Consider the following 27246-nt stretch of genomic DNA (forward strand, 5'->3'; position numbering starts at 1 on the left):
CTAGAGCAACCTTGGTCTCATTTATAGTTTGCTGGAAAGAAAATACATTCTTTCAGATTTCTTAATCTGTCTCAGGAAATACAAGTATTGTGCAATTTAATATTAATATAGTTTTTTGCAGTTTAGGTGGCACTAAAATTTGGTGGTCCTTTTTTCAATCTTGCTCAGATATTTACTGGTTATTTTACAGGAAAATTAGCAATTTCACATAGAACTTCTTTTCTTAGACAAGTGTCCATGTAGAACTTGTCTTTCCTAAACTAGCAAGATATATATATCCTTCTGAATATTTATTAAGTCTTACTTTCAGAACATAAAAACACAAACATTTTCACTGAAAGAATTTCAGTTTTCCCCTTACTGAAGATTTTGACAATTAATAGAGTCATGCTATCTTCCCCAGATAAGGAAATAGAAAGAACCACTGTCCTAGAAGGAAGGACTAACCAATTACACAGACTGTCCCCAGAAGAGGATGGGGAAAGTTACATTCTCACTGCTCTTGGGATGATTCACCACAAAGAACTTCCTGAGAAAGAACTACTCTTTCTTTGTGGTTTAGCTGCTATGGAGCTTGAGGCTGATTTAGCAGACAAAAATTAGTTCTCTTAAAAATACAATAATAAGGCAGGTTTCACGTTCATCCTTCTGACAAGAAGGCACCAACATCAGTAATTTTTCTTATATTTAACACAGTCTACATGAACTCAGCTGCAACTCCTATGGTAGCACTGACCAAGGCTAATCTTTTTAAGCAGAAATGTTTACATCAAAACAGAGATCACAACAAACTCTGTGGCAGAGGTTTAGTCTAGAGATAAATTATCCATGCCTAACTTCAGCCACCAGTCTCCTTTATAAAGAAGCTTTACACCACATGGAGCAAAACTAAGAGTGTTAAAGCAGCTAAATAAATACTACTTTTTTGTTATTTTTACAGCTGCCCAATGGTTCTACTTGCATATAGGGATCAGAGTATGTAGTGGCACACACAACAATAAGAATTCCTCTTCCTTGCATACTACCTACAGGAGTCTGCTCTTCTACAATCATAGACTAGCAAAGACTGATTTTTCATTCAAGATGCAAGCATGTAAGTGAACCTGAGAACAGCTCTTCTCTGTCACATGCCAGAGCCTCCAGAAATCCTCTCCCATCAAAGGAACTTCTATTTCCAAAGGCAATAAAGACTTTGATCAAAAAATCATTTTTCTTATTCTTCAGGTTTAAGTTCATGTATATTTTCAGGCAGTATGGAGTACCTCCTGCAGCAGTTTTACACACTACCCACAGCTGCAGTATATTTGGCTAGGAAAAACTCAAGGCACTGTTGTACATTAGATTGCTCTTCCTACATTGTACTGCATGAAAAACAAAACTCATGCACCCAACAGAATTAAGAGAAATGGGGCAGAAAGCTAACATTTTAAAGTTCCCTTCACCTAGTGATCAACAGGCTTGTTTGGCAAGTTCAAATCAGAGCTTAATCAGAAGCAGCAAAAAGTTGTACAGTTTGATAGTAGGTGACTACTGAAAAAAAAAATAACATCTTCTGAAGCCCTTAAAAGAAATACAGGAAAAATATTCAAATGTTAACCAAAATAGGAAACTAAATGACAGGAAAAGAGAGATTTCTCTGTGTTGTTGGAATGTCAGTGCCAATATTTGGCTATTTAAGCTGCTGAAAACTACTTTCAGGCTGTATAGTTATTAGGAAAATTAGCAATTATTAGATCTCTACACCATCAGCTACATACTGGCCTAAACTTTCTGACTGGAAAGAATTAGTCAAGCAATTGATTTATCCTCAGACAGTTAAACATGGTCTCTAAATCCATGAGAACCTGCCTGCTCTCAAAATTCACAAGACTTAAAAAGAGCTGTCAAAGAATGGATAAAACAAGATGTACTTGCATCAAACATTTGGTGGGCCTATAATATCCATTACAGCTAAATAACATAAAAACCTGTGTATCACTGTATTGTTATTAACTGTTTCTCCTCAGTGCTGCAGGTTTGCAAGAGAATTATCCAAAATCTTCCACCTCCTGCTCACACATACCTCCCCAAAGGCTCCTCGACCAATCACCTTCAGAATTTCAAAATCTTCCTTATGTAGTCGCATCTGTTTCACTTTAGATGTAAAAGGTTTGGCTGAAACAAAGGGGGGAAAAAAGAATCATTTGAAAAAGCCCAAAAATCAAAAAACAAGGTAACAGTAACACAAAAGACATGCAGTCAGAGGCCTAAAAACAAGGGCTCATTCTGCTTACATATGTGTATATGGTAAAGAAATATAATTAAGTTTTAAGCTAGAAATAATGAAGTAAGAATTAAGTCAAAACTGCTACGAGAAAAAGGTTTACAAAGTAAGCCTGCTTTTGCCTTCTTTTAATTTAAGAAAAAAAGAGTCAAGGTGTCTATATTTTTCCACAGACTTTTGAATTCACAGACATCTACTGCATCTGTACTATATAAACCTGGCTGCAAAAAAGCAGAGTATAATATAATGTGCTCACTTTGGACAATATTTATTTATTAGCCAATCAGCTAAACAATACTGTATTCAACAAAAAATTCAAATGGTGATGAATGGTAAGTGGAAGGGTAATATTGGCCTACACAATGTATTATGCAATGTTTTTGAAAACTACTTCTTCAACATAGGGAACATTTAACAGTCAATTCTTGGCTTCTGGAAGGAAGAGCAGTTGCACTCAAGACATTATTAACACATTCAGTGAGAACAATGTATTTTCAAGTTAAGATTCATTTTCCTCTTCTTTTCCCCCTCTTTTTTTTTTAATATATTTGAAAGCAGAAAGCAAAATAATGCATTGCATTCCAGACAGGTAAAACCCCAGCACTATTGGCAGTAAAACAGTCTCTGGAGCACTATTCCTCTCTTTCAGTCCCATGCAGCACTACAATTATCCAGTCCTGGTTCATTAATGCGTTCTCTCTGCAAGCATGCAAAACATCCAAGTTATTGATAACTCTACATCAAAACATACATAGCACAGCCCTTGGTAAAAAAAGAAAAATAAATAAAACTTAAAGCAAAAGGAAAAGGAGTTATTTATAAAATTATTGTTTTAAAGGCACGTTCAAAACTTCACACAAGTGAAATCCTATTACTAAAACAGATACTTCAGTAAATGTGGTTCACATGAGAAAGTTGTATAACCAGAATTGGGATGGGTCTCAGAAACACAAATTCAATTTCTGGCTCAAAGGTAGTCTAGCTCAATGATCCCAAACAAGCAACTTGAGATACTTCGCCCCATTTTGCATCTATGAAAAGGGGACAGTGTTTTTGTAACAGACAAGGCACTGACCATCACATTCCTGAATCACAAAAACCCCAAAAAAAGCACATTGTAAAGTCACCATTTTATAAGGCCCATAAAAACCTTATTAGCTTATGCTTTCAGGGTACAGGGGCCCATCTATGTCCATTTCTCTCTCTACAGAAGCTGATGGAATCAGTGCAGCTTCATTTGCAGGCAACTGTAACAAGCATCGTATTGCAGAACAATTTGTTCAGAATAACATTTCTAAACAGAAATAGGGAACTGTTTTTTTCAAAGCTCTAAAAGCAAACGACTCTAAGCAAGAATCAAATAAAACAGACCTAGACACATATAAGAAACCAAATTTGGGCTCTCTTAGGATTTAGTATTTTCTTTTTCTAATGTTATGAAATAATCCTATTAAAACCCTGCAATTCAATTTTGATCTTTAATATTAATCATGCAGCCTTTCATGGCACGACAGCAACCTTGTCCAAAAGCCTACTGACTTCTGTTCAGCAAAGCAATCTTACAAACTGAGTCAAGACATAAGCTAGCTATAATTTTGATACCCAAAACCCCCCAGAAAATGTTTTCATCCAAGTCCTTAAAGCAGCTTTCTAAACCACATCTGAACAACAATGACGCAAAAATGCAGGGATTTGTTTACAGCACAGCTCTACTAACATTTGTGGGTACAATAAATGAAACCCTTTAAAAATCCCAGTGGTTCCAAAGTCTGAACCTGGTCCCTTTTTTTCTGAAATTTATCAGATACCAGGAATCAATTCTCTCCCAAGAATTACATCTGTTCAAACTACAGGAACATTAGCTTATGATTAAAAAAACCCAGTGTTAGGTCCAAATAATAAAGATGCAGCCATATAACACTAAGATTTTCACTGCAGTTCTACTTTTGCTTTGCATTTACAATAACTTTATTCAAAATATTCAACTGCAAAATTAAAACAGAAGTTTAATATTACATTTTAAGTACTGCTAAAACGCAATTTAAACAGAAGTATATTACTGAAGTTCACAGAAGATTCCCTAAACTCTCAATAATCTTTTATTCCTTAAAAGAAAGGTCTTGCAGCAGAAAAAGTAGTAAGAAAATATAAACTGCCTTACTTGGACAGCCTGAGCTGTGCTACACTAAGTGACTGAATACAAATATTAATACTACTGATGAATACTACTGAACAAATTAAAACAAGCCATTAGAGCCTTTTAACTTGAAAAGTAACTGATTGAAAACAAACATGTAGTTCTCAACTTCAACATTTTTTGACCATTATAGGCCTGGCTAGAGTACAAGGAAACATTTCTTGCTAACAAGCAACAGCATAGTTGTTTAAACCACAGAGCTCTTCCTCACTTTATATTGCAAGGAAAGGCCTGTCATTCTTTAATTATTACATTCTAAAACCTTCCAGGGTTCCCATAGGGACTCTGGAAAAATAAACATCACTGTAACTACTTCAGTAAAATAAAGATGACAAAAATAGGTTTGGAGTAGATTAAATGATTTGTAGCATCAGCATTAGTGGAAAAGTTTGTAAAGCCTCCCTCTGTAACTTTTTTATCACCTCTAGCAGAGATGTCAATGTAGACCCAAGCAGCTTTTGGAAGAAAGATAGACCCCCAGGAAAAAAAAAAATGCTCTAGGAATGTGCTCCAAATAGCTTGTTCCAAAAAAGGTCAATTTGCTTTATCATCAACGTTGTTTGTCCGCTGTGCAAACATCTGCCGCTCTTGTGGCAACAGAAATGTTAAGTATAGAAAACTTGGCCTGGCCTGGGGTCTTGGAAGGCTTCTCTTCAGACAGTGTTTCATCCATGCAGCTTTCCAGACTAGGAGGTTAACAGGCAGACCTTTTGCAACCAGTTTGGAAGTGTTCTACAAGCCTTACACACGGAGCAAACAGTCAGGCCAGGGAATGCTTTTCAAAATAGAGTGCTCCAAGGGGTCCCTGAAAAGCAGATTTGCAGGAACACAGCCCTCATTTACACCACTGTCTTCCTAAACAGATCAGCACAAAGTTAACAGAAAACAACATCCTCTTTTTCTGCAGGAGCTGCAGTTTTCTTCATGGCTGATATAAGAGTGACACACTTTTTTTGCAGATTTTTGAGAGCAAGAGGCAGTATGGGCATTTCCTTCGGTGCTGCATTCAGCCTACAGAAATACAAAGGGGCATAGATGATTTTTTCCACACACACATCCCTTTTCAAAGTTGCTAGCCATGTGTGATACAGATTAGGGAGCAGCAGTTTGCTGTGCCAAAGAGAACTCTTCCTCCTCCAAACGAGGGGTAAGAGTGGGCAGCCTGGCCACTGCCTCCTCCTGCTGGTTTTCAACTCAGCAAGATCCAGAAGTTCATTATATAAAACTTTCCAGTATGTTCTCTATGACCACATGTTGACAAGTCATACACAATGTTCATGAAGGCAGCTGCTCTGAAAAATATTCTATGTTATCAATCTCTGTAGAGGAGATGGAGAGATAAGACTTGACCTATAAAATCTATTCTGTGAAAACACTTGGCCACTCCACCTGGCCAGTACTTCCGATCTCACCCTGCCTGGGAAAACTGTGCTACCACCCTCTTGGCAAGATTCCTTGCACTTATTCAATCAATTACACATGGCAAGGAAAAATAATCTCCCAATTCACCCTCAGGTCAACCAATGTACTGATGGAGTAAGCTAAGCTGTGTTTTTAAACAAGGTGAACCTGCTATGACTATTCTTTCAATTTATTTAAGTTTCTATGGGTCTTTCCCTACATCTTATGATCTAGCCATTCATTCCATTTATGCCTATGGTGCATGCAAACGATAAAATTCAGGAAAAGGAGAATACTACAAGTATTATAAATTCGGATTTTTTCTGGTTGAAATTTAACAAGAACTCCATCAGAAGTAGCATGTTAAACACATAGAAAAACACTCAGGAGGAGTCTAGTTGCCAAGCCAGGCATGCAGAGGAACATATGTTCTACCCCCTGGCCCTGGAAAAGCAGGATTTTATTATATTTACAACAACCATCCAGCAGAAGAGAGGCATAACAATGGGCTCTGCAGTAGTGACACTGAGCTTCAACAGTCTGTATATCATATTTACAGTGGGGAAGCAGTTATTAGCATTACTTACAGCCTATTTAATACTAAGGGAGTTATCTTTCAAACTCTTGGAGATAAAAGTCCATACCTTCCAAAGAGCTGACACAGGGATGGCAGCAACATGGTTGACAGCCCAATGCAGTTTAGTATTAGGATTATACCAAATGACATCAAAATAGTAAAACAGCTGTGTTGGATGCTTTATTAGCAAAGTAAGTCTCATGCTCCTGCCTTGCTCGCTCTCCCTCCAGCTCCAAGTTCCTGTCTGCAGAGCTTGGGCAGGGCTAGCCCTGGAATTCAGGTATTCCCAGGCTAACCTGCTTACAAGTTCCTGCTTCTCCGTCCCCTGCCAGTGCCCCTTCCCCTCCCCAGCACAACATTGCAGGGAACCAGGGCTGCTGCAGGCAACCAGGGCTGCTGCAGGCATGGGTTGAAATTGAACCCAAGTAAGATGAAGATCTCATTGACTGTTAAAGGAAGTACAGAAGACCTGGAGCAGCAATTGGGAATGTGTCCCCACAACCAATTCAAACAGAAAACAAAATGTAACAGGACAGCGTTCAAGAATTCCTCCTGGTGCCTCGCTGATGCTGTATTTGCTTTTGGATAAACAAGCTGGCTTACTCTGCTAGGACTGTACCCTTGACTGACAGGTTGCAGTAAGATATCCGTATCTTCCCAAATTACAAAACATGCTTCCTTAGTGATCTGGGCATCCCACAGCAAACACAGCCTTCTGCCCACTGCAGTGTTCAATCCAAAATGCCAAGTCAAGCCAAAGGTATAGAAATTAAAAACTGCATCCACCAAAATTGCCAGCAACAATGGTGAAAGTTCATTCTGAAGGAAATAGATTCAGAAAGAAAACAATCACCACGGGAAACTAGCTGGTTGCCATTTTAAGACAAAATCCCCTTTGCTTCACTAGCTAAAAGTATTTATTAAAATACATACAGAGCTTCCCCATGTAAATGAGAAAAAACAAATAATCTAAGAGATTGTAATTTAACTGAATACCAGAAGGCTCTCTAATTCCTCCTAGTGCTGTCTCTGGGGGGGGGGAAAAGCCCAGAACTCAACCACCCCAACAAAAAACCCAACCACAAACCCAAAGCAGAATAATACACTGACGGTTCTTTTTAAAAAGTGATCCGCAGTTTTGAAATTTCCTGAAAGAAACTTAAGAAGTGTTCCTATTTTACAGGTTTGAACCAAACCTAAAGTATTTATTTTCCACTGACTTCTATCAGCTGTGATTATGAAATGTATAAATAGCATTTTTTGAGTTAAGATAGACCATAATCAAAGCATTCAAAAAACTCCCAAAAGGAGGTGTGAGAGAAAACCACTCCCAAAATAAACAGCATTTCTCTAAACAAAGGGGAAGTAATTGACAATCAGCAAGGCAGAGCTGCTTAAAGAATAATTTGAGAGGAGATGGAAAAGAAATCTCTCCACCCACCTAAGGTTGGCAGAACAGCCAAGAAGGCTTTGCTGCAGTTTCTGCCAACTCTCTGGAGGAAATCAGGGTGAAACACTGGAGTCAACAGTGATAGCAGCTGAACCACAGAACATTACTCAAGACTATGAAAAAAAAAAATAGCCACAAATACCCTTCTCGGTTTTAACAGCTAAGATTCAGTTTTCACTCCCTCAGAACATTTATAACATGTTTTCCCTGATGAACAGTTAAGTGCCAGCATCTCTAAGTACAAGTTAAGAATCTGGCATTTTCCAGGAATGAAAAGCATGTCCACAAATTCCTGTACTATGGTATAGACAGATACAATATTCTAGATCCTACTGTGTTCACATCAAGGTCAAGTAGAGACCATCCAGACACCTTTGGTTACAGCTACCACAAAACATTCTTCAACAGGAACTTTAAAATCAGGGAATAAAATAAAATACCTTTCCCAAACATACTAGAGTAGTTCTGGTTTTTCCTTCTCCAGAACCAGACAAAAAATAATCCCTGTATTCACGAAACACCCACTAAAGATCTGGACAACACTTCCATACCACATCAAGATACAGCCATTATTTTTTTATATTACCATTCCTTCTGGTCCCAAGAATTTCAGTAAACCACCCTATGTTTAAATATTATTATACTAGCAGCAAAGTGAAATACTGAATTTTAATTAATCCTGCTGTGGATTAGAATTCTAAAGCAAGACTTAACTGGCTGTGCTACATGACTCCTGTTCCACCTATTAAAGGGGGAGGAAACACTCTGGGAGCAAATCAAGAGCAGACAGGAAGAAAGTTTGTGATATTTAAAAACCTTGAAAGGCCAAAATAAAAGAGAAGGAAGAAGGTGGCCTTACAATTTATAAAGCAGAATGCTGCTTTGACTCCGTCCCTCGTGCTGTCCCAGAGCTGGAAACAAGTCAATTAAAATCACACTTCCGAGAGGCAAGCTTAAACTTCACATTCCTCAATGACTGAGAAATAATTCAGTATTCTGGTATTTCACTGACAAAAATGCTGGCTTAATGTTTCAGTTGTAAATAAAATCAATCAGACCTGTGTTTAGAATTATTAAATTATCTGAAAAATCAAAATAAATCAGGGATCAAAAATGAATACTTTAAGGAGACTTCTTAGTTCTTCAAAGAATTACTTTTATTATGTAAAGCAGATATAACACCTTCTAGTCTGACTAGACTCTGGAAAAAAGAGCTGTTTGCAGAACACTGTGTTGGTGAGTATCAGAGAAACAAACAGAGCACACAACCACACTTCAGTGAGGGAGTGGGGAGAAAAGCAAAGGGGAGGTAGAATGTATCAATTAGCAGCACTCTACTCTGAAGACCAGCTACTGTTATAACCACAACTAAGGCTTGAAACATGTACTCTATTAAAGCAGTTGTGAAAGCATGAATAATTTTGTTGTTTCCTTTGTTCTGCATTTGTTTTTGCAGCCCTCATTAAAGAATTGTTCAATACATATTTGATTTATAATTCAAATAATCTTCTCAATTAAAATATAGAAATTAACCCTCTCTAGAAATTCTGGTGCATGCTGTACTAACAAAGAAATGTTTTACCAGAAGAAAGCCAGCAACTTTAGTCCACTGAGTCCCCTGCTCAGCTTCCCAGGTATTTCACAGCACTGCAGAAGTCTCCATTTCTGAAGCTACAGAAAGAAGGATTTTAAGGGATACTGCCTTACACTCCATTCCCTTGCCTCCCTTTCACCTCAGAATTTTAATTAAAAGAAAATATCAATATAAAGCAAAATATACTCCAGTCAGACATTTGGTTTTTGGGGTTTTTTTTGCTGATACTGAGAATCTCATTACATCTTACATGAGCAACTAACATCACAAATTTTTGGTTTTGAGGAGGAAAAAAAAAATCTGTAAAAGCTCTGTAAAACTTAAAGTACATTTAATCTTCTTTGATTAGTTAAACGATATGCTCTAATCCTTGTGAGAAGGGGAATGAGCAGACTCTCACAAACCTTTCTTCTCTAAAATAACTCATTTGCCTAGCCATATATTCTTAGCCAACACTTCGACCTAGAACTTGCCAAAATGACACACCTGCCAAGTCCCACGCAGCACACAAATCATTTGAGTCCTGTCTCTCACTCCTCCACTATGGTGCTTTTCCCCCTAAATTCTTCACACATCCCTGCAGACACTTCCCACCAAGCTGCAAGGGTGTTAGCAGAGGGACAGTAATGCAGCCAAACCCAAAGCAGCAGGCAAATTCCTCTTCAGGATGTCACTGGCACAATGAGCTCGTGTACCTTGTTTCCTCTATAAGAGCATGGCATAAACCTGCTCATAAAGCACTTCATATACTGCAGGTTTCACTGACACTTGTTTGGATTTGCATTGCAACACAGATAAAAAGCCCCAGGCAGAGCTAGAGAACTTGTACAAATGCACACAATTACACACCTGTTTAGGCCTTTATAGACAATATTTGAAATGAAAATGTTATATCAAATTCTACATTCACGTCATTAAACTGGATTTCAAATATTAAAATAAAGTTAAAATTCAGAAAATCAAAACCAATTTCAATATAACGTATGTCAAATGGAAATACTAAAAACTATACTGAATAAGAACTTGGTGTCCTAAGAGGGAATTTTGCCTAGATTAACGTAAGATTCATCTCCACAACTGCTTCTTCTTGAAATTTCAAGTTCCCAGTCACAAAAGAAGAAGAAACACCTTCCCTATGTCCACAGAAATTGTTCCACCTGGACAGCTTAAGCTCCTCTTCCACCCATACCTCATGCCATTTTAAATGCCATCACCCTGTACTATAAGGACTGCAAACTACTCATTTGCTCGCTCCTTGTAATTCAAGCTGGTTAATCCAATTCAACAGGTACATTATTGTCTGGGTTTTTTTGCACTGACACAAGGCAAAAACAATTGTAATTCAAAATTAAGTCATGTTTCAGGAACTGTCCTTAGTTTTGTGACATTTCAGGGAGTTATGTCATCAACACCAGCCCTTTATTAAAGAAACCACACTCCTTAAAGGTCTCCAAAGATCCTGGAACTTCGGCACTCTTCCAGAGTTACCTTAAAACTAACTCAATTAAAATAAAAAAATAAATAATCATTTGAAAGTTCAGTACCATTAAGATGTAAATTGCCTGTAATAAACTTGATTTGGCCCACTTGAGAATAAAGACCGTATCATAAAGCTTAAGTACCAAACTGTGCACCAGATCCGGCACTCTATTTCTCAGCTACAATCATCTTCACTTTCTTCCTGATTAAGTGATCACTGTAAAATAATGCTGATTAAGATATTTTTATTTTGACCGCACTTCACCTCATGGCAATTTTAATAATTTTACCTTCAATGCAGCTGAATCACTAAAAGCTGTTGCTATTGTAGAGAAGACAAATACTTCTCCAAATACCTGCAACCAACCTATAGTAAACGTTTTCTGTAAGCAGGAAGTTCCTATACAAACCACATTTGTCTGTGAGCACACATGCAGGTGTCAGGAGATTGCTTCGATCCACACCTTCTTTGTATCACCAAGGTTGCAATAAAAAATAATTCTGGAACCCAGAGGATGGATTTAATTATTTATAAAACCAAAGAGAAACTTGAGCTTATTTTTTTGTAGGTATCTTGGTTCTGGTTTTAGGCATTCTTAATACTTGTATTACCTACACATAAAATGTTTTCAAACCACCCTTTCATGGCATATTATCTCAAATTGTCCCTTTAAAATTCCTAATGAATCAAGTGAAGGGGTTCACTAATGGTCCACCCAAACTGACTTTTTGTGCTTCTGAGCACATCACTTATTTCAGTATCCCTGCCCGTACCAGAAACCTCAAATCCATGAACTCCTACACGCGCATATTTGCAAGGCTGAGCCTGAATGAAGAGTCATCTTTGAGTAATTTTATAATACAACTATTTGGTTTTATTTATCAACTTAAGATAATAAGAAGAGGCCACAAGTGAAATTAACAATCTTTCTGTAAAAGATTGACTGGTTCAGTTTCAAACTATAAACTAACCAAAAAGAACAATTAGGCTCAATACAAACTGTTCTTCCTCTTCAAATTCTAGACATATTTTCAAAATTTTGTAAGCATTTTTTCCCTAAATACAGACAGGAAAAATATTCTTATATGAATCTAATATACTGGAGAGGAAATGTTTTGCAAGTTGTGATCCTAAACATACAAAATATCCACTGAGTTCTGAAAATTCTTTGAATGCTTTTACCGAAGTTTTATCTCAAAAGTCTTGTTTACAAGAAACTTAAAAGTTATGGCAAGACATAGCACATACAAACAAGTTTGAGATAAGAAATGGGATAATACAGATGCTGGATACATTTTCAGAAGAGTGTAGAAAACAAATTCTTTAATTTGCAAAAAACAGCAGCACTTTTAAAGAGTGAATCTTTTAGTTACCTCAATAAATCAACCCCACTTCAGAAGAAGGCAACATTCAAAAATTTTAGTTAGTGATCAAAATTTTGTAAAATTACCAATCTGGATACTTCATAATAATACTCAAATGGAAACTGCACTCTAATCAAAATAGATTCCTGGGAGTAAGACATTTTGCCAATATAATTCATAATTAAGTCATAAGTAAAATGAATGCCAGAAATTCATTACTGTTCACTCTAAAATTAGTTTATAGAAGGTTTGTTCTATGAAAAAACTATTTGCAAGGGCATAGATTCTTAGCTCACATTTTTACAAATGTCTTGTTCCACAGACCACAAAGGAGCAAGTTAAGAAGTAGTCCACAGTAAAATGTAAGCAAACAAATGTTTATTTTTGGTATGGATAATTTATGTTCCACATGATATGATAAAACCCATTTCATTAACCTCACCATCTTTCCCTGCTAAGCAAGAGTCCTCAGTTCAAACACCTGGTCATGACACCTCTTCTTCCTCTAGACTTGAGCAACATATTAAAGTAGTGAAAGCTTAACAACAAAGATGATTCTCCAAAGATTCTCCAAGAAGAAAGATTCTCCAAATTCTGTGAATTGTTAGTAGTTTTCTGCATGAAAACAGTACTTTTTGGCAATTGGGTCTAGCTCCAGGTCAAAGCTAGATTATTTGCATGATAACCCAGTGCACTCCTACCTATTACAAAAAAACATGAGAAGTGTAACATTTCCCTTCCCCCAGTCTGAACTCTGGGGGTTTTTTCTGATCTCAAATCCTTAGTAAAGGCAGCTCCTGCCCTCATTAACACCTATTTTTAGATTGTTAGTCTTAACTTACAGAACTTATCACAAAACATTCCTATTAGTTCAGCTAGGTTTCACAACATTGCTCACAAAAAAAATTTTAAAAAAAGTTAAATCGCTCTTTAGTAAATAAAACTGATTTCTGAAACTAATGTCAAACATAAATGGAAAATGAGCATTCAAATGCAATACATGCAAGAATTTCAAATGCATTTTCCCCCAACAACTCTGAATTAACTCATCTACAATTGCTATCATTCCTATCTATACATTGCCAACTTTCTACTCCAAAATAATATTTCTTTCCACCCAAATCTTTATTTAACCTAAAAATGTAATATGCAACTGATTGTTTGAATATTATCAATTTATCTCGAAGTGCATTCAAAAACCATCTGTACAGTAAAAACCACACACCTGGAAAACATGAATTCAGTCCGGATACGGGATATTTAGCAAATATTAATTCAGAGGAAATAGGCTGCTCATCTAGCTGCCAAAATGGAAAGGACTTTCATACAATAAGGTATTTTGGGATTATTCTCTTGTTATTTTTCAAATAATGATGGCACATAAATTAAAAATCTTACATCCAGCAGCAAATGGAAGGCTGGTGTTTACAATAGCCATTGTGTACACAGTCCACAAAAAGCAAACAAACCAAAAGGGCAGAATGCAGTCCTTACAAGGACCTGTAACAGAGGTGGTATTCAGAAACATTTGGGTTTCATCTTCTAGATTTACAAGGGCTCTCAGAGAGATGTGGGTTTATAATTAAATTAATAATTTTGACTAAGCATCATCACCACCAACAAAATCTGTTACACATAAATATTCATGAATTGCTGTCAGGAAGGTGACACAGACTGGAAACAAGCATCACTTCTGCAGTCACTGCACGTGTATCTGCATCCAGGTGTCCTCATACCTTCTACCCTTCACCTGACTTGAATCAGCTGTGACTCAGGGGAAGCTGCTGCAAAGACAGTTCACTTCTTGCACGCTCTACAAAGGTAGGTGGGTGGCAGGAGAGACTCCTAAACCCACTCAGCCTACAACAGCACTGCTCCTTACTCCCTAATTCCAAGGGAACAACACCCTGGGAACCAGTCACAGTGGTGGGAGCAGCCATCTGCCCACACAGGTGCTGTAACTGTGATAAACCCTTTAACTCAGGGACTCCAGTCAAGCACAAGGCACCACAAAACAAAAAATCAAGTTTTATTACTCACTTCTGCTCATAGAATTGCTTCTGAGGGTTTGTTCTTTTCCTGTTTTCTGGGGATTTTTTTCAATCAAGAGTCTGTGCCCAGACTCTTAGGGAAAACAGCAGATACAACTGCATTAATAGAGTATTCCCTCCACATCTTTTAACGAACAGATAAATACACAAATATTTTGCATAAAGTTTGGACAACTCCAAGGGTCACAATTTTTCTGATTTACTATTTCTTCTGACATACACATATAGAAAAGATGATTCACAGGAAAGTGAGATCTCACTCTATAAAGCTGAGAAATCTTTTTCTAGAAACCTCATATCCACAGAGTATTTCTGGAAACAAGAAAATAATTTAACACACAATAATTTTAGAAATTACTGCAATGGGTTTTCAACATGTCTTGGGTCCAAATGCTCAGAAGAATGCAAACATTTATCAACCAGACACCTGTGACTGCATAACTGTGAACTCCCATGCAAACTGCAAACTTCAGACACAAATTACAGAGTTGTGAAATTTACTTGTGCACATAAGGGCTCATTATAAAAGAAAGGAAAAGAAAGGACACTTCAGAGAATGAGAATCAATTATTCCCTTGTATACTAGAAAGAAGTCCAAGTCCATAAAAAGGAGTAATGAATATACACAACACTCTCAACCTCCTCACTTCTCTTTTTGTTAGAACTTAATTCCAATTTTTGCTTAATTTTTGAAGAAGGATAGACAAAACTATGATGACAGGGAGCATCTTAATGTGATATATCTTAAGAAATGTTCAATACATTCATTTTCTTGCTTTTAATTGTAATTGTTTCCTGACTTAATAAAGCTAGTATTTATTTACATTTAACTACAAAGGTCTCACCTTCCAATGATAACACAGATTGAACTTTATATATAAAAAGATCACATATTAGAGTCAGTTCAGTTCTGTATGTTAACTATTACTACTTCTTCATGTCTTGCTTCTGTGAAGTTACCTGGTGCTAAGTTTAACATGAAATTACCTTCCTATTGTTTCTGAGTATTTCCAAGTACATCTCTCATACCTTTTCATCAGGTACCCACCTTACAATGAAGTTGTTGAGATCTTCAATATCAAAACTCATCCAAAAATCAAGCTTCCTCAGACGACTTCTAAAAATCTTGCAAAAATTCTTTCTACTGGAGTCAAGTACTGCATGTTCTAAGTCATTATGAGTTTTTCCCAGCTGGGATTTTTGTCCCCTCCCTGTGCTTTCTGCATCAGCCACAGCACAGCTCTTCACTTCCACATGTGAATCCACAAAGCACCGACATTCATCCCAGAGATAAATCTTACTGCTTGCTCCCTTATAAATTTCAAATAATGAACTTCTCAGTACTATTTCAAACGTCAACAGAATCTCTGGCTCAACAAAACAGCTAATTTAAAATCAACTACTTCTGTGTGAGAAAGAATAAAAAACGCATTTGTTTCAACCCATAACTAGCACTTGATTTAATTCATGCTCAAAGATAATTGCACCAACATAATCACAGTAAATAGAAAACCAGCAGAGATTAACTTTTCGTGTGTTAGAGTAGTTCTTTACAAACCCCGGGATAAACGGATGCCTCTTCCTTAATATTTTTCTGGATCTCAAGAAGATTCCAGCTTGAGCTGGAGAAACTGTCAGTAATTTGGGCTGCTAGTCATTGGAAAAGACAGCACTTGCTTTGGCTTCTCCTCACTCTTACCAGTTGGCAACACAACTTACCCAGGCTCCATCTGTTAAGATAAGAACTACTCATGCTGCAGTGTTTTCAGTTACAATTATTTAAGTACATTTTAGAACAAATGTAAATTCAATATTTGAGAAAGTTACTGGACTGACAAGTACTTGCTGTCTGAAATAAGGACAGAGCACGTTTCCCACAATGCACTGACCCATGTGCCTGATCTGAGCGGCGTTCCTAAAGATAAAGGCATTTCAGATTTTTGGGCTTAACTAAATCGCAAATACCTCTGCTGATGCTAAGAAAAATATTAAATAAACAAGAAAATGCATTAGATACACTTTAGTCAGCAAGGCCTAATAAAATCTACTCCCAAGGGCCTGAGGAAGAAAGGAAAATAATTTCTGGAATATCCGTTTAGATATTCTAGTCAAGAACACACAAAGAATGAACACAGCTCCAGAAGATCTAAAATGAACCAAAAAAAAGGACTTTTCATTTTTGTAAAATCCAAATTCCACACCCAAATCCACCTCCTGAATATATCTGTCTTGCTGCCTGAAAGCGTAGTGGCAGAATTCAAGCCTGAGAGCTGAGTGCCACTGCAGGATGTCAACAGCTTACTGAAATTAGCAGTCTAATCACCAGGGGACTAAAAAATGTACACTCTCCAGCTGAAAGTCAACCTATTAACTTCCAAGCATGTACAGTGAAGAAGAGTGGGTAGGCTGAAATTTGCTTACAGTGAGCTGAATCCCAGTAAGAAAACGGGCTCCTGCACTCAAAAGGAAGGAACAGGGACAAGGAAATTATGATATAGCCAAGAGAAGGAGTTACAACCAAGCTTGCTCCTCTATCTATCCCCTTTCCATGACTGACCTTGGATAATAGGGAACAGTCTGTGTTAACTGAGCTATTAAAAACTTATTTTATACATACATATATATATAGGAGTGTGTGTACCCACACATACATATATAAATAAACATATTCCATACAAAGATACATATATAAATATATACACACATATTCTGCTAAATGGAAATTTCCACAGCAAGGGCATGCCTGTAAGTAACACCAAATCTCTTAGACCAGTTCCTTACCTCCAAACAAATCTCAACAAAAATTATCACAAAGGGAGTAAAAAAACCCATTCAAATTTAGATGCTTTCTTGAGTGGCACCATCTGTTTTCTATGGGAGATCAAGGGAATAGCTTGAAACCACCGGGGTATCTATTGGAGGGATAACACAGCAGAGCATAAGCAATCCCGGAGGATGCCAGAATGAGCTGATAATAACTTCCTTTTCCAAGTGACAGAGGAGCCAAGAAGTGCTATTAAGGGTGTTGTGGCTTAACCCCAGCCAGCAACCAAGACCTTTTTCTCACCAAGAAGGAGGGGCTGGTAGAGAATGTGAAAACCAAGAGCACCCTTGGCTGCAGGGACCATGAAATGGTGGTGTTTAAGATCATTTAAACAGTACACAGATATTTTTTTTAATAAGAAAAACTTCCAAAGCCTTCTTCCAAAATGTTCCTTTCTCTCACAGAAGCACCTAAATTCCTATGAATCTATACAATTACATAGCCAGAGGAAGATACTAATATGTAAGTTACATAATCCTATGCTAGAAAAGTAGTAAGGAAATAAAATAAAAACCCACAACAAAACAAGAGATGTCTCAGCAGATCTAAAGATGAAGGGAACAGTCAAGGAAGACCTTTGCTTTTTAAGCCCTAGCTGAACCCAAGCACAGTTGAGGCAATTTTGAAGCACTCTAAATAGACTTCATCCCCTCAGCCTGCACTGCAGTCAGGAAGTGTAGACACATCCAAATTCTTGTGGCCCAGCCTCTGGAGATACAAGAAGAAATCAAAGAAAACCAACACCCAACCAATGTATTTTGAACACCTGGCCTCAAACCCAGCAGGCAACAGCAGCCCTGATGTGCTGACAAAACATGAAAAAATTCTTCTGTGCCCAGTGTTACAACTGCTTGTTCTCTTCAGCAGACGCCATCCCTGTGTTTCCACACCAGGTGGGAAACATGCCTCACCTGTTGCAAAGCTACAGCAGAGATGGACTGAAATCAAAATAGTAGATTTTAGGATTTGGCAGGGTTTCTTTAAATATAGGTTCAGCTGGAAGTTGGAAATGTAAGCAGAAGGTACCAAAGACAACAGGACCAAAACTAACAACCAAGATCCCATGCTGTGCTATACCCAATTTTAGAAGCATATAAGACAACACAGATTACAGCCTTTGGGCTGTAAAGCAACAACAGATATTGCCAAGTTTGACTGTCTGTACAACTGCAAACAAGTTTACTGTATCTGAAAAAAATAATTTTAGTAACTACTTAGTGTTCTTTTTTTTTTTAAGATTTAAAAAAAGTCTGTAAGTTACGTATTTTCTTGAAAGATTATGAACTTATTTCTGAAAATACGACTGACTTAAATACCAAAGATTACAGATTTAAAAAATATGTAAATGTAACTGCCCAGACATCACATGCAAGAATTTCCTAATTGCTAACAGTAAGTTTTCTTTCATTCCAAAAACTGACCAGTACGTTAGAGAATACTAACTGGTAAATTAACCTAAACAAACTAGGTGTACAAAAAGAAAATATCCCTCTATGTGATGGCTAGAATCTATGAAGCTGTGTACATAAAAGCCATCAAAGGAAAAAGAACCACCTTCCTCATGCCTGAAGTCTCATATCACTACCTGCACTTAAAGAGAAAGTACATCATGGAAGGAGCACTATGAACATATCCTTATGCACAGTTTCTCCTCAGAGACCATAAAATGTCTTCTGGGTTTGTTTTGTTTTGGGTCCTTTGTTGTTTTGTTGTGGTTTTTTCAAAAATTTTTTTTAAGGAACTAAACTCTAACTTCCCTCTTTGAAACACTGTGGTCATTGGAGCTTTGATAAAGTGTAAAAGAGATTTAAAGGAAGCACTCATGACTGATGTCACCAGGATGCCTTCGAGGGCCTTTCCACATATAATCTGTATGATCTGCCATTTTTCCCACTACCTAAAGCTGCGGAGAGAGAAGGAAGCATTACCATGACTTACTGGAGTTATGCAGGTTTACATGGTGATTTGTTTCCCCAGTTCTTTCCTTATCTAATATAGGCAGTAGATAAAAATCTCCCCTGAATCCTGCTTCTGTGCCTCCAGGAAAAGGAAGTCTTACTTTGTTCCCCATCCCATAAATCCTGAAGTACACGTGACAGAGAAAACAAATTTTTGCCCCATGAATAGTAATTTCTCTCACTGATCCAAGAAACAAACATTTTGTGCTTATTCAAAACTGCAAATAGCCATTTATCAACTCGCACATGGGGAAAGGAATTATTTCCTGGCCAGTTTTATTTGAGAAATACTTCAAATGCCATATATACACATGCACTGGCACACAAATTTGTTGCCAAGATAACACACCTGAATTTTTCAGAAGCTGAGAGCAGGGTGGCAGCCAACATTCAGTTCTCACCTGATATTCTCACAGAACCCCATGCACGCAGTTAAGCACAGCCTGTATGCAAATTTTGAACTGTCTTTTCAAGATCATATTCTGACTTATGAAAATAACATATTGGAATAAGTGGATGGTTAAAAACATTTAAGTAAATAGATAACAGAGCAATTTTAATAGAAAAATTCTAGATGTTTTGCATTTTAAAATTACTTCATGACACAAAACAGCAAACCTGTGTTGTAAGGGAAATCTTACACATTTCTGCCTCACTGGGGAGAGAGACTTTAACATATATATGTGTTGAGTAACAATGAATTATATTCTTTTCCTGCAATCAATAGTATATTCACTCAACTGAATTATTCATTGACACAAAATTGCAAGATAAAACACAAAGATACAATAAATAGGAAGAAAAAAAATTTCCCATTGCAAAAAATGATCCATCTCTGACAAGATGCACGCAGTCTTGTTGAGTTCATTACATAAAAAATGGGATTTCTTGTTCAGTTTTCTCATGTAACACATACACCAGTATAAACATGTCCTTTCATTCATGAAACAAGAACATTTCACTCTATTTTTGAAAGCTAAATAGCTAGACACCATAGAAACAAGCCAGTTATTATTTAATCAATAATAATAGGGGACTGTTAATGACATGATTGACCATATTTCCTTCCAGAGGAAATAGGAAAGCCATCTAAGATTCAATTTCTTCATTTGCTTGCCACCTTCTTCCCTTTTAGGCAGTGGCTTCTGCTACTCTCTCCTTTTCAAAGTCACCTTATTTTCTATTTAGAAGTGCAAAAGGACCCGTGCAAAACAGAACAAGGCTGGATAGCAGCCAAGGTGGCAAATCTGTGACTGCCCTGCTCTCCTGCCCTCCAGCCCCACATGGGCTGCTGCTGCTATTTATATCATTGTGTGCACACACAGTAAACACAGCTTTCAAATTCTGTTATGTTTTAAAAGGTCATAACCATTTCCTTGCTTCTAGCTCAACTTCTAAAACAGCACTATCTTCTTCACAACACAAATAATTAAAACCATCTACTTGTCACATCCCCATTTACTCCAATGATACGCATTTTAAAAGCCACTAGTCTAAAATCCGTCTCAAATCAAACACATACTAACTATGTTTTATGGCTCTCTAAGCATATTACCAAACATTCAGGATAGTCAATCCATCAATTAGGATTTTATTTACTTAAATTTTGATTAATTTTTAATGCTTTCATTCGTAACTCATAGCAGAGATCATAGAAGACAGAATCAAAAGAATAATCAAGTATCAATTTAACCATTAAAGATACAAAAGATAATGAGACATCCATTTATTTTTATGTTGTCATGAAGTGATATAAGAAGCAAAGTTAGGTACAAATATAAATACAGTGCTAGCACTCCTGTTAGTACAATGTAGCAATATAAATGCTTTTTAGTACTGGTTATAAACAAAAGTTACCAAAAAGTGAAGATGAAACACTGTATTTTCAATTGCCTTTTTAAAATTAACCTCCTCTAATCTCAAACAAATATATAGCTAAAATACCCAAAGTCACATGCCATAAACCTTACTACCTCAAAAAATTTCTCCCAGGGTGCTCTCCCCAGCTACAACCTTGGCACTATGGAGCTCCTCTGCTATAAAGGGTGAAATAAAGCAACTGTCACCTCCAATGTAAAATACTCTGAAAAAAATTGCCTTCACAGCACTAGCTTCCCCTTTCTCCTTCAAAGTCTCAAACCAAACTTGACAACAGTAAGATTGCCCCTAAAAGAACACTTAGGCATTATCTAAACCATCTTTTCCCAGCACTACCTGCAAGCAACACTCCGGAACTTTGGTCCAGGAAAAAATAAAAGTCTCTGCTAAGGAGTTAACCATTCTTCTATGGGAAATGTGAAAAACTTTTAGTAGCTTTTTCTGTCTATTCAATTCTGCTATTCTGTTCTAGGAAAGACTTAAATACAATGCAAATAATATACTTTTCTTTACTGGAGGCAGTAAAAAGACCATCATATTTGATGCCCAGAGTCACTCTAAAGATGGCAGAATTTCATTTTCATATCTCTTCAGAAAAAGCTCATGCCCCTTTTTTTCTGGAATAACCTCTTTTGGCCTAAGGGAAGTTAATGGCAACAAATCCACACTTTGTAACAGTCGCATGCCCACACAAAATAATAATTTGTGAGCATATTAAGTATTACACAAGTCAACAATTGAAAACCACTTTTTAGCTAAGAAATTATTTTGCATCCGAGATAGCTTACAACTCATACCTGCAAGAACACAACTACTTATGGGAGAGTTGTTCAGAACTCTACACATTCAAATAAACAAAAGAGAACACATCACTGAAACACATGGAGACACCACCAGGTTTGGTAAATAAATCAAGTTACTATTTAATGAAAAGCATCGAAATCAGCTGGCTATTAAGATAGTGCTGTATTGATGAGCCAGAACATCTCTTTTTGCCCCACATAAACTTGGAGGATACCTGCCAGGAAATCACTGCAGCGGTGTACAAACCAGAACTGTCTGCATTTGGATTTCTGACCTACAGCATCAGACCAGCCCTAGCCATGAAGGCACACAGTCATGTAAGAAAAGCCAGCAGCTGCTAGAAATTCAACCTGACAGTCTACATTCAGTTGTCTGTATACACCAGGCATTCAAGTCAGCATATAAATAAGAGAATTTAGCTTTCTAGATCTGTGTGTCTGAACTCAGGGCCTGTGCACACTGGATGCAGTGATGCAGTAACACTCGTGTAAATGCAGTAGAAAAGTCATCAAGCCACCACAAGCCAACACAGCACAGCACAGTGCACATTCCCCCACTAACAGCAGTGAAGATGCTCTGCTAGCATGAATGTGGTAGCACAGGACCCTCTGCTTTATATTACAGCACACTGTTATCTCCTGGTCCCTTACTACCCAAACAACTCTAAGATTCTACAGTCTGTTCCATCTTTGTAGCAGTTTTCAAAAATAGGCAGGTCCTTCACAAATCTCTGCATACTTCTCATTCTTACTTAATATACACGAGTGATCACTATGCAAATATAGTGATCACTTCTGCCATCACAATACTTTCATTTGACAATCATACTATTAGCTAAACTTGAACAAACTAATTTAAACACCTGCTTTTTAAAACAGCCTGATTCAGTCAGGAGAAACAACTATTAACTGTTGCCAACCTGAGGCAAATAAAAAGTTTAACTAAACAGCTAATGTTTGCAATGTAAACTGCAAAAATTTGATTTAGTGTTCTCCCTGAAAACAGCAACTTGACCTTCCTATAGTGATCAGAAGTACATGTTCAGAACTGAGCAACATTTAAAAGGAATATGGGAAAGCTCCTGTTATACCTCAAGACCACAGAATACTCATTTTAAATACAGATACATCAAGGACTTAAACTGCTCAAAAAGTTGCTTTAACTACTTGTTTCCTGGGGTTTCTTAATTATAATATGAATGACCCCATGAAAGAACACTTCCAATAGGATGTTATTCCTTGGTTATTGTGAGGACTTCTCAGCTTCCTTCCTGCACTCTACAAGATCTCATGATTAAAGTTGGGTGGTTGACCTGGAAAATTCTGTCTCATGTGATAAGACATTAAATTTCAAAAAAGACACAATAGCTAAGCACACAAGCCTTCTTTCAAAAAAACACAAAGAACACAGAACTCTTTTTGAATAGGCTTTATTGCTCTATTAATAGTTGAAATGCAGAGCAGTCGAGGGAGCAAAGCTCTCTTTTCCTCATTTGAACTCATTCAACTGGCACAGGATTTCTTTCCCACTCTCCCAATCCCCTGGGTCCCTACAAATCAAGACCAAAACAGGACCCAGCTGTCTCAGCTTGTTGTTCAAGCTCATTCAATTACAGCTGGAAGGCGGAATATTTCCTGGCACAACTTTCCTCTGGGATACTTAGCCATGTGAACAAAACCTACAGACTGATCAGGTACACTCACCCACTGCTGGGTACTGTTAAATGTACTTCCTACCCTGCAAAGAAAGGGAGTAAGTAGTTGGCGCTTTAATTAAGCGCTAACAAATGAATTAACATAAAAACCATGAACAGCAAAGAAACGACAATGATGTAGCTGTCCTGACCACCAATGAGCAGGAGAGGATCCTTCTGCCACTCAGAGTAATCAGACTCTATAATCAAGATACAGTAATCCTTTTGACTATACCAAGCTGGTGCTAAGCATGCACAAGATGAGCTGCTATACGAAAATAAATACACAAAGCAGCTGTGTTAAATTTGGGGATTCACTGGGGAATATTTCTTAGAACTTAAAAAAAAAAATCAACTTCTATGTTTGCTAGCCTTCTGTCAGAGGATTTAAAAACATACAAGTAAAAAATACACAGTCACACATGCTCCTGGAGTAGTCATAAGAGTGTCATCCCTGTCTGTGAAAATACAAGAGAATACTAGCCAAGACCTCAAGCGAAGCAACAGCAATATGTGAAAAATATTTCCAAATACACAGTCATTCCAGTTGTTTGAGTCAAAATAGAGGACAAAAATTCAATCCTTAGCACTTTACTCCTATTTAGACTGCTCTGAATATTCACAAATGGTGTTGGGGATTGTCCTTACAAACATTATTCGATTTATTTTTATTTTAGTCATGAACAAAAATTCTTGAAGGAAAGAAAAGACATATACACAATTTCTCTTCCTCTCTTTCTTCCATCTGCTGGTGAGACAAGTTTACTAAGGCACACTACTTTTTGGCCTCTGGGTTGTGGGCACTGCAAAATTACACAAGTAACTGAAAGAAATCATGGATATCACACACTTAAATGTTCTGTAGTAAAGTCCACAGCTCCAGTAGAAATTCTTTGTCAGCCCAAAAGGTAGAAAGTTACTACTAAATGATACCAAATACTGTTTATATTATCCCTACAAATAACTCTTTTCAAAAACTCTAATGAGACATTCAGTTCACTGTCATTACTTTAATATTAAATTAAATACAATGCCATGCTCAAATGCATGGCTTTGCAAAAAACCAAAGCTTTCCCCCACACTTATTCAATGTTTTAACCTCACAATGCTTTGTTAATGCATACTGATAACAGTAGCACAGCAGAAAAACAATGCCACTCCTGACAACAGCATAAGTATTTGGTGCCACTTCTCCAGAGGTGACTCTCCTATGAAAGCTGATAACAGACATTCCCCAATTATCTTTCTAAAGTGCTCAGAATCAAGACAAAAAACCTCAACAAAAACCAAACAGGTCAGGAAACCAAAATAAAGAAGCCACAACGTTGTTTAAACTATCTACAGCCTATCCACATTAACTGATACCAGACAAATACTACAATTGCATTGTAACAAGCTATTACATACAACATTTTTTCTCTAAAAATTAAAACAAACCAAGAACATTTGAAATAATTATGTTCAGAAATACATCCTTTCCAGATACAGGCTGATATTAATGCTCAGTTACAGTTTAAACATCTGTATTAACCAAAATACCCCATGCTTTCTTTGTGTCTAGGATCTACCTTCCCTTACAATTTCCTCTTTGAATACTGATTAGCTTTGTTAGCTTCCATGCTAATGAGGATATGTGAAAAAAATGAGCTGCACAACACTGGAATCCAGCTCAGGAGATTCAGCTTTGCACTGATCTGTCAGTATCACTTCTACAGGACTAGTAAAGCCCTACCCAAGAGCTGTTCCAGCTACCTCAGAAGACTGCTGATACAGAATCCGATAACTCAGGATATAACTGATTCTCAAGCTGAAACCTGTCCTACACAGCAATTTGCTCTGTAGCACAACTTTCAGTGCTGCTGTTAGGATGCCTAAATGACCTTCAAGCAATTAGAATTGTGCACGGTGGCCATACCATTTGCTTGGTGTACAAATAAGATTTTAACAAACCGAGACAGAATATGATTATTACTAAAGGAAACCAGCATTAAGCACATTACATTTGGTATCTCATTTCAATTATACTTAGTACCTCAGCAACATACTCCTTTAAAAAGCCTCAAGTAATGTATAATTTGAAGTTATAATTTATGTATGTATAGCACCCAGTAAGAAGCAAAAATTATTCATTAGCTCTGCAGCAGACAAAAAAAAATCAAATTAGCTACACAGCTCTGAGTAAATAACAGCTGCAGTCTTTTAAGAAATGGTCAGCTGGTGTTAAAATTAGAGATGAATGATGCTCCTGCAGACCATTAATGGGCATTACTCTTCAAAGGCTCCACCAGCCGCTGGATCAACAGTGAAACACATCCTCACTTTCTTCAACAAGGACACCTAATGGTCACAAAAAGTGCTCACTTTAGAAACTTGATTAACATTAGTACTGTATGGTCTCGACAAGAAAGAAACAAAGTTCACCAACTAAATCATCTTGTCAGTATTGTATGCCCAGTACACTCATTCTTCAGCCAGTGTAAAGTACATATCCACGTTCCAAACATGTATCTCATTATGAAATCCAGCTATCACTGAACAGGCCACAAAAGTTCACATAGTGCTGAAGATTTTATAGCTATAGCAGGAATCTGGAGATTTTGCTTTTTTTAAATCCTGTATGTTCTTAGCCATATATCAAAGAAGGCCTCACAACTTTAAATAAAATTCGAGATAAGCCTCAAAGTCATGTTTTACCTGAAGACTGCAATCTCTTGCAATTACTAAGTATTACATAACTAAATAGCCCCAGTATCTGCAAAGATGTATTTCTTGTAGAGAAAGCACAAATTGAGTAACACTAATATAGTACAAAACAATATTAATGTCAAATAAAAGGCCAAAGTGCAAGAATGACAAGTTAACATTTTCCCAAAATGCAGTACCTTTTTCACAAAGCAGAGAAACAAGACAGGGGAGGAAAAAACTAATAAAAATGGCACAAGGCTATAAAACACAAAGGAACCATTCCCTGGCTCAGTCACTGCCAGAGTGGCAGCACTATGCAAGACCCAAAAGAGAAGATTTTGCCTGCCTCTTCCACTCTTCCCCAGGCTGTTCTCCTGACCTCTAAATTCCATACCTCAGCAGTGCCACTGGGACAAATGATCTCCCAGTTGAGCCAGCAGGATGACATACCTGGCAGCTACCACAGTGCTTTAATAGGAACCCACACATAAAAACGTAGTTGCACTGGCAGAATCAAGGACTGAAACAGCATTTTATTTTCAGAAATGCTGGGTTGCCATCACATTTACTACTAAGTGCTACAGCCTACAGCTTCACCTAGGAAACAAAAAATCTACAGCCTCCAACCACCTTCATCTTGTATACTAAACTCTGACTCAACTGATGACTGCAAACAACAAATGACTTCCCTGTCTTTGCAAACATCAGACTTGTCTCATCTTAGACTGGGACATCTATAAGAAGAGTTCACAAGGTGCATTAGAGCAAAACCAAGCATTTAGTTGCATAATAAAAAAAAAGCAAAACCATTTAGTTGCATAATAGACTGGCACGAGCAAACAAAACCAAATATTTCTGGAGGAAAGAGGTTTGTTTCCTGAGTATCTCCCTACACAAGGACTTGAATTATGTTTATGGAACGAAAAATGTTCAAACATATAACAGTTGCAAAGCCTCAACATAGTGTTATTTCAAACAGGGCTTCATTAGGTAGATTTGCCAACAGTTGATAAATACTGCTCTTTTA

The 27246-nt window shown here is 37.1% G+C and overlaps 1 protein-coding gene across 4 annotated transcripts in view; it reads right to left on the reverse strand.

Annotated features, from left to right (window-relative positions):
• CDC42BPA (CDC42 binding protein kinase alpha) overlaps positions 1–27246 on the reverse strand; it is a 175516-nt gene that overhangs the window by 116613 nt on the left and 31657 nt on the right. For all 4 annotated transcript variants that reach the window (XM_062489343.1, XM_062489341.1, XM_062489344.1 and 1 more), the window contains exon 2: positions 2063–2154. In XM_062489343.1, coding sequence (XP_062345327.1) covers positions 2063–2154 — 92 coding nt within the window. The remainder of the gene's footprint in view (positions 1–2062; positions 2155–27246) is intronic.

The sequence above is a fragment of the Cinclus cinclus genome, chromosome 3, assembly GCF_963662255.1.
Source record: "Cinclus cinclus chromosome 3, bCinCin1.1, whole genome shotgun sequence".
Taxonomy (NCBI): Eukaryota; Metazoa; Chordata; class Aves; order Passeriformes; family Cinclidae; genus Cinclus; species Cinclus cinclus.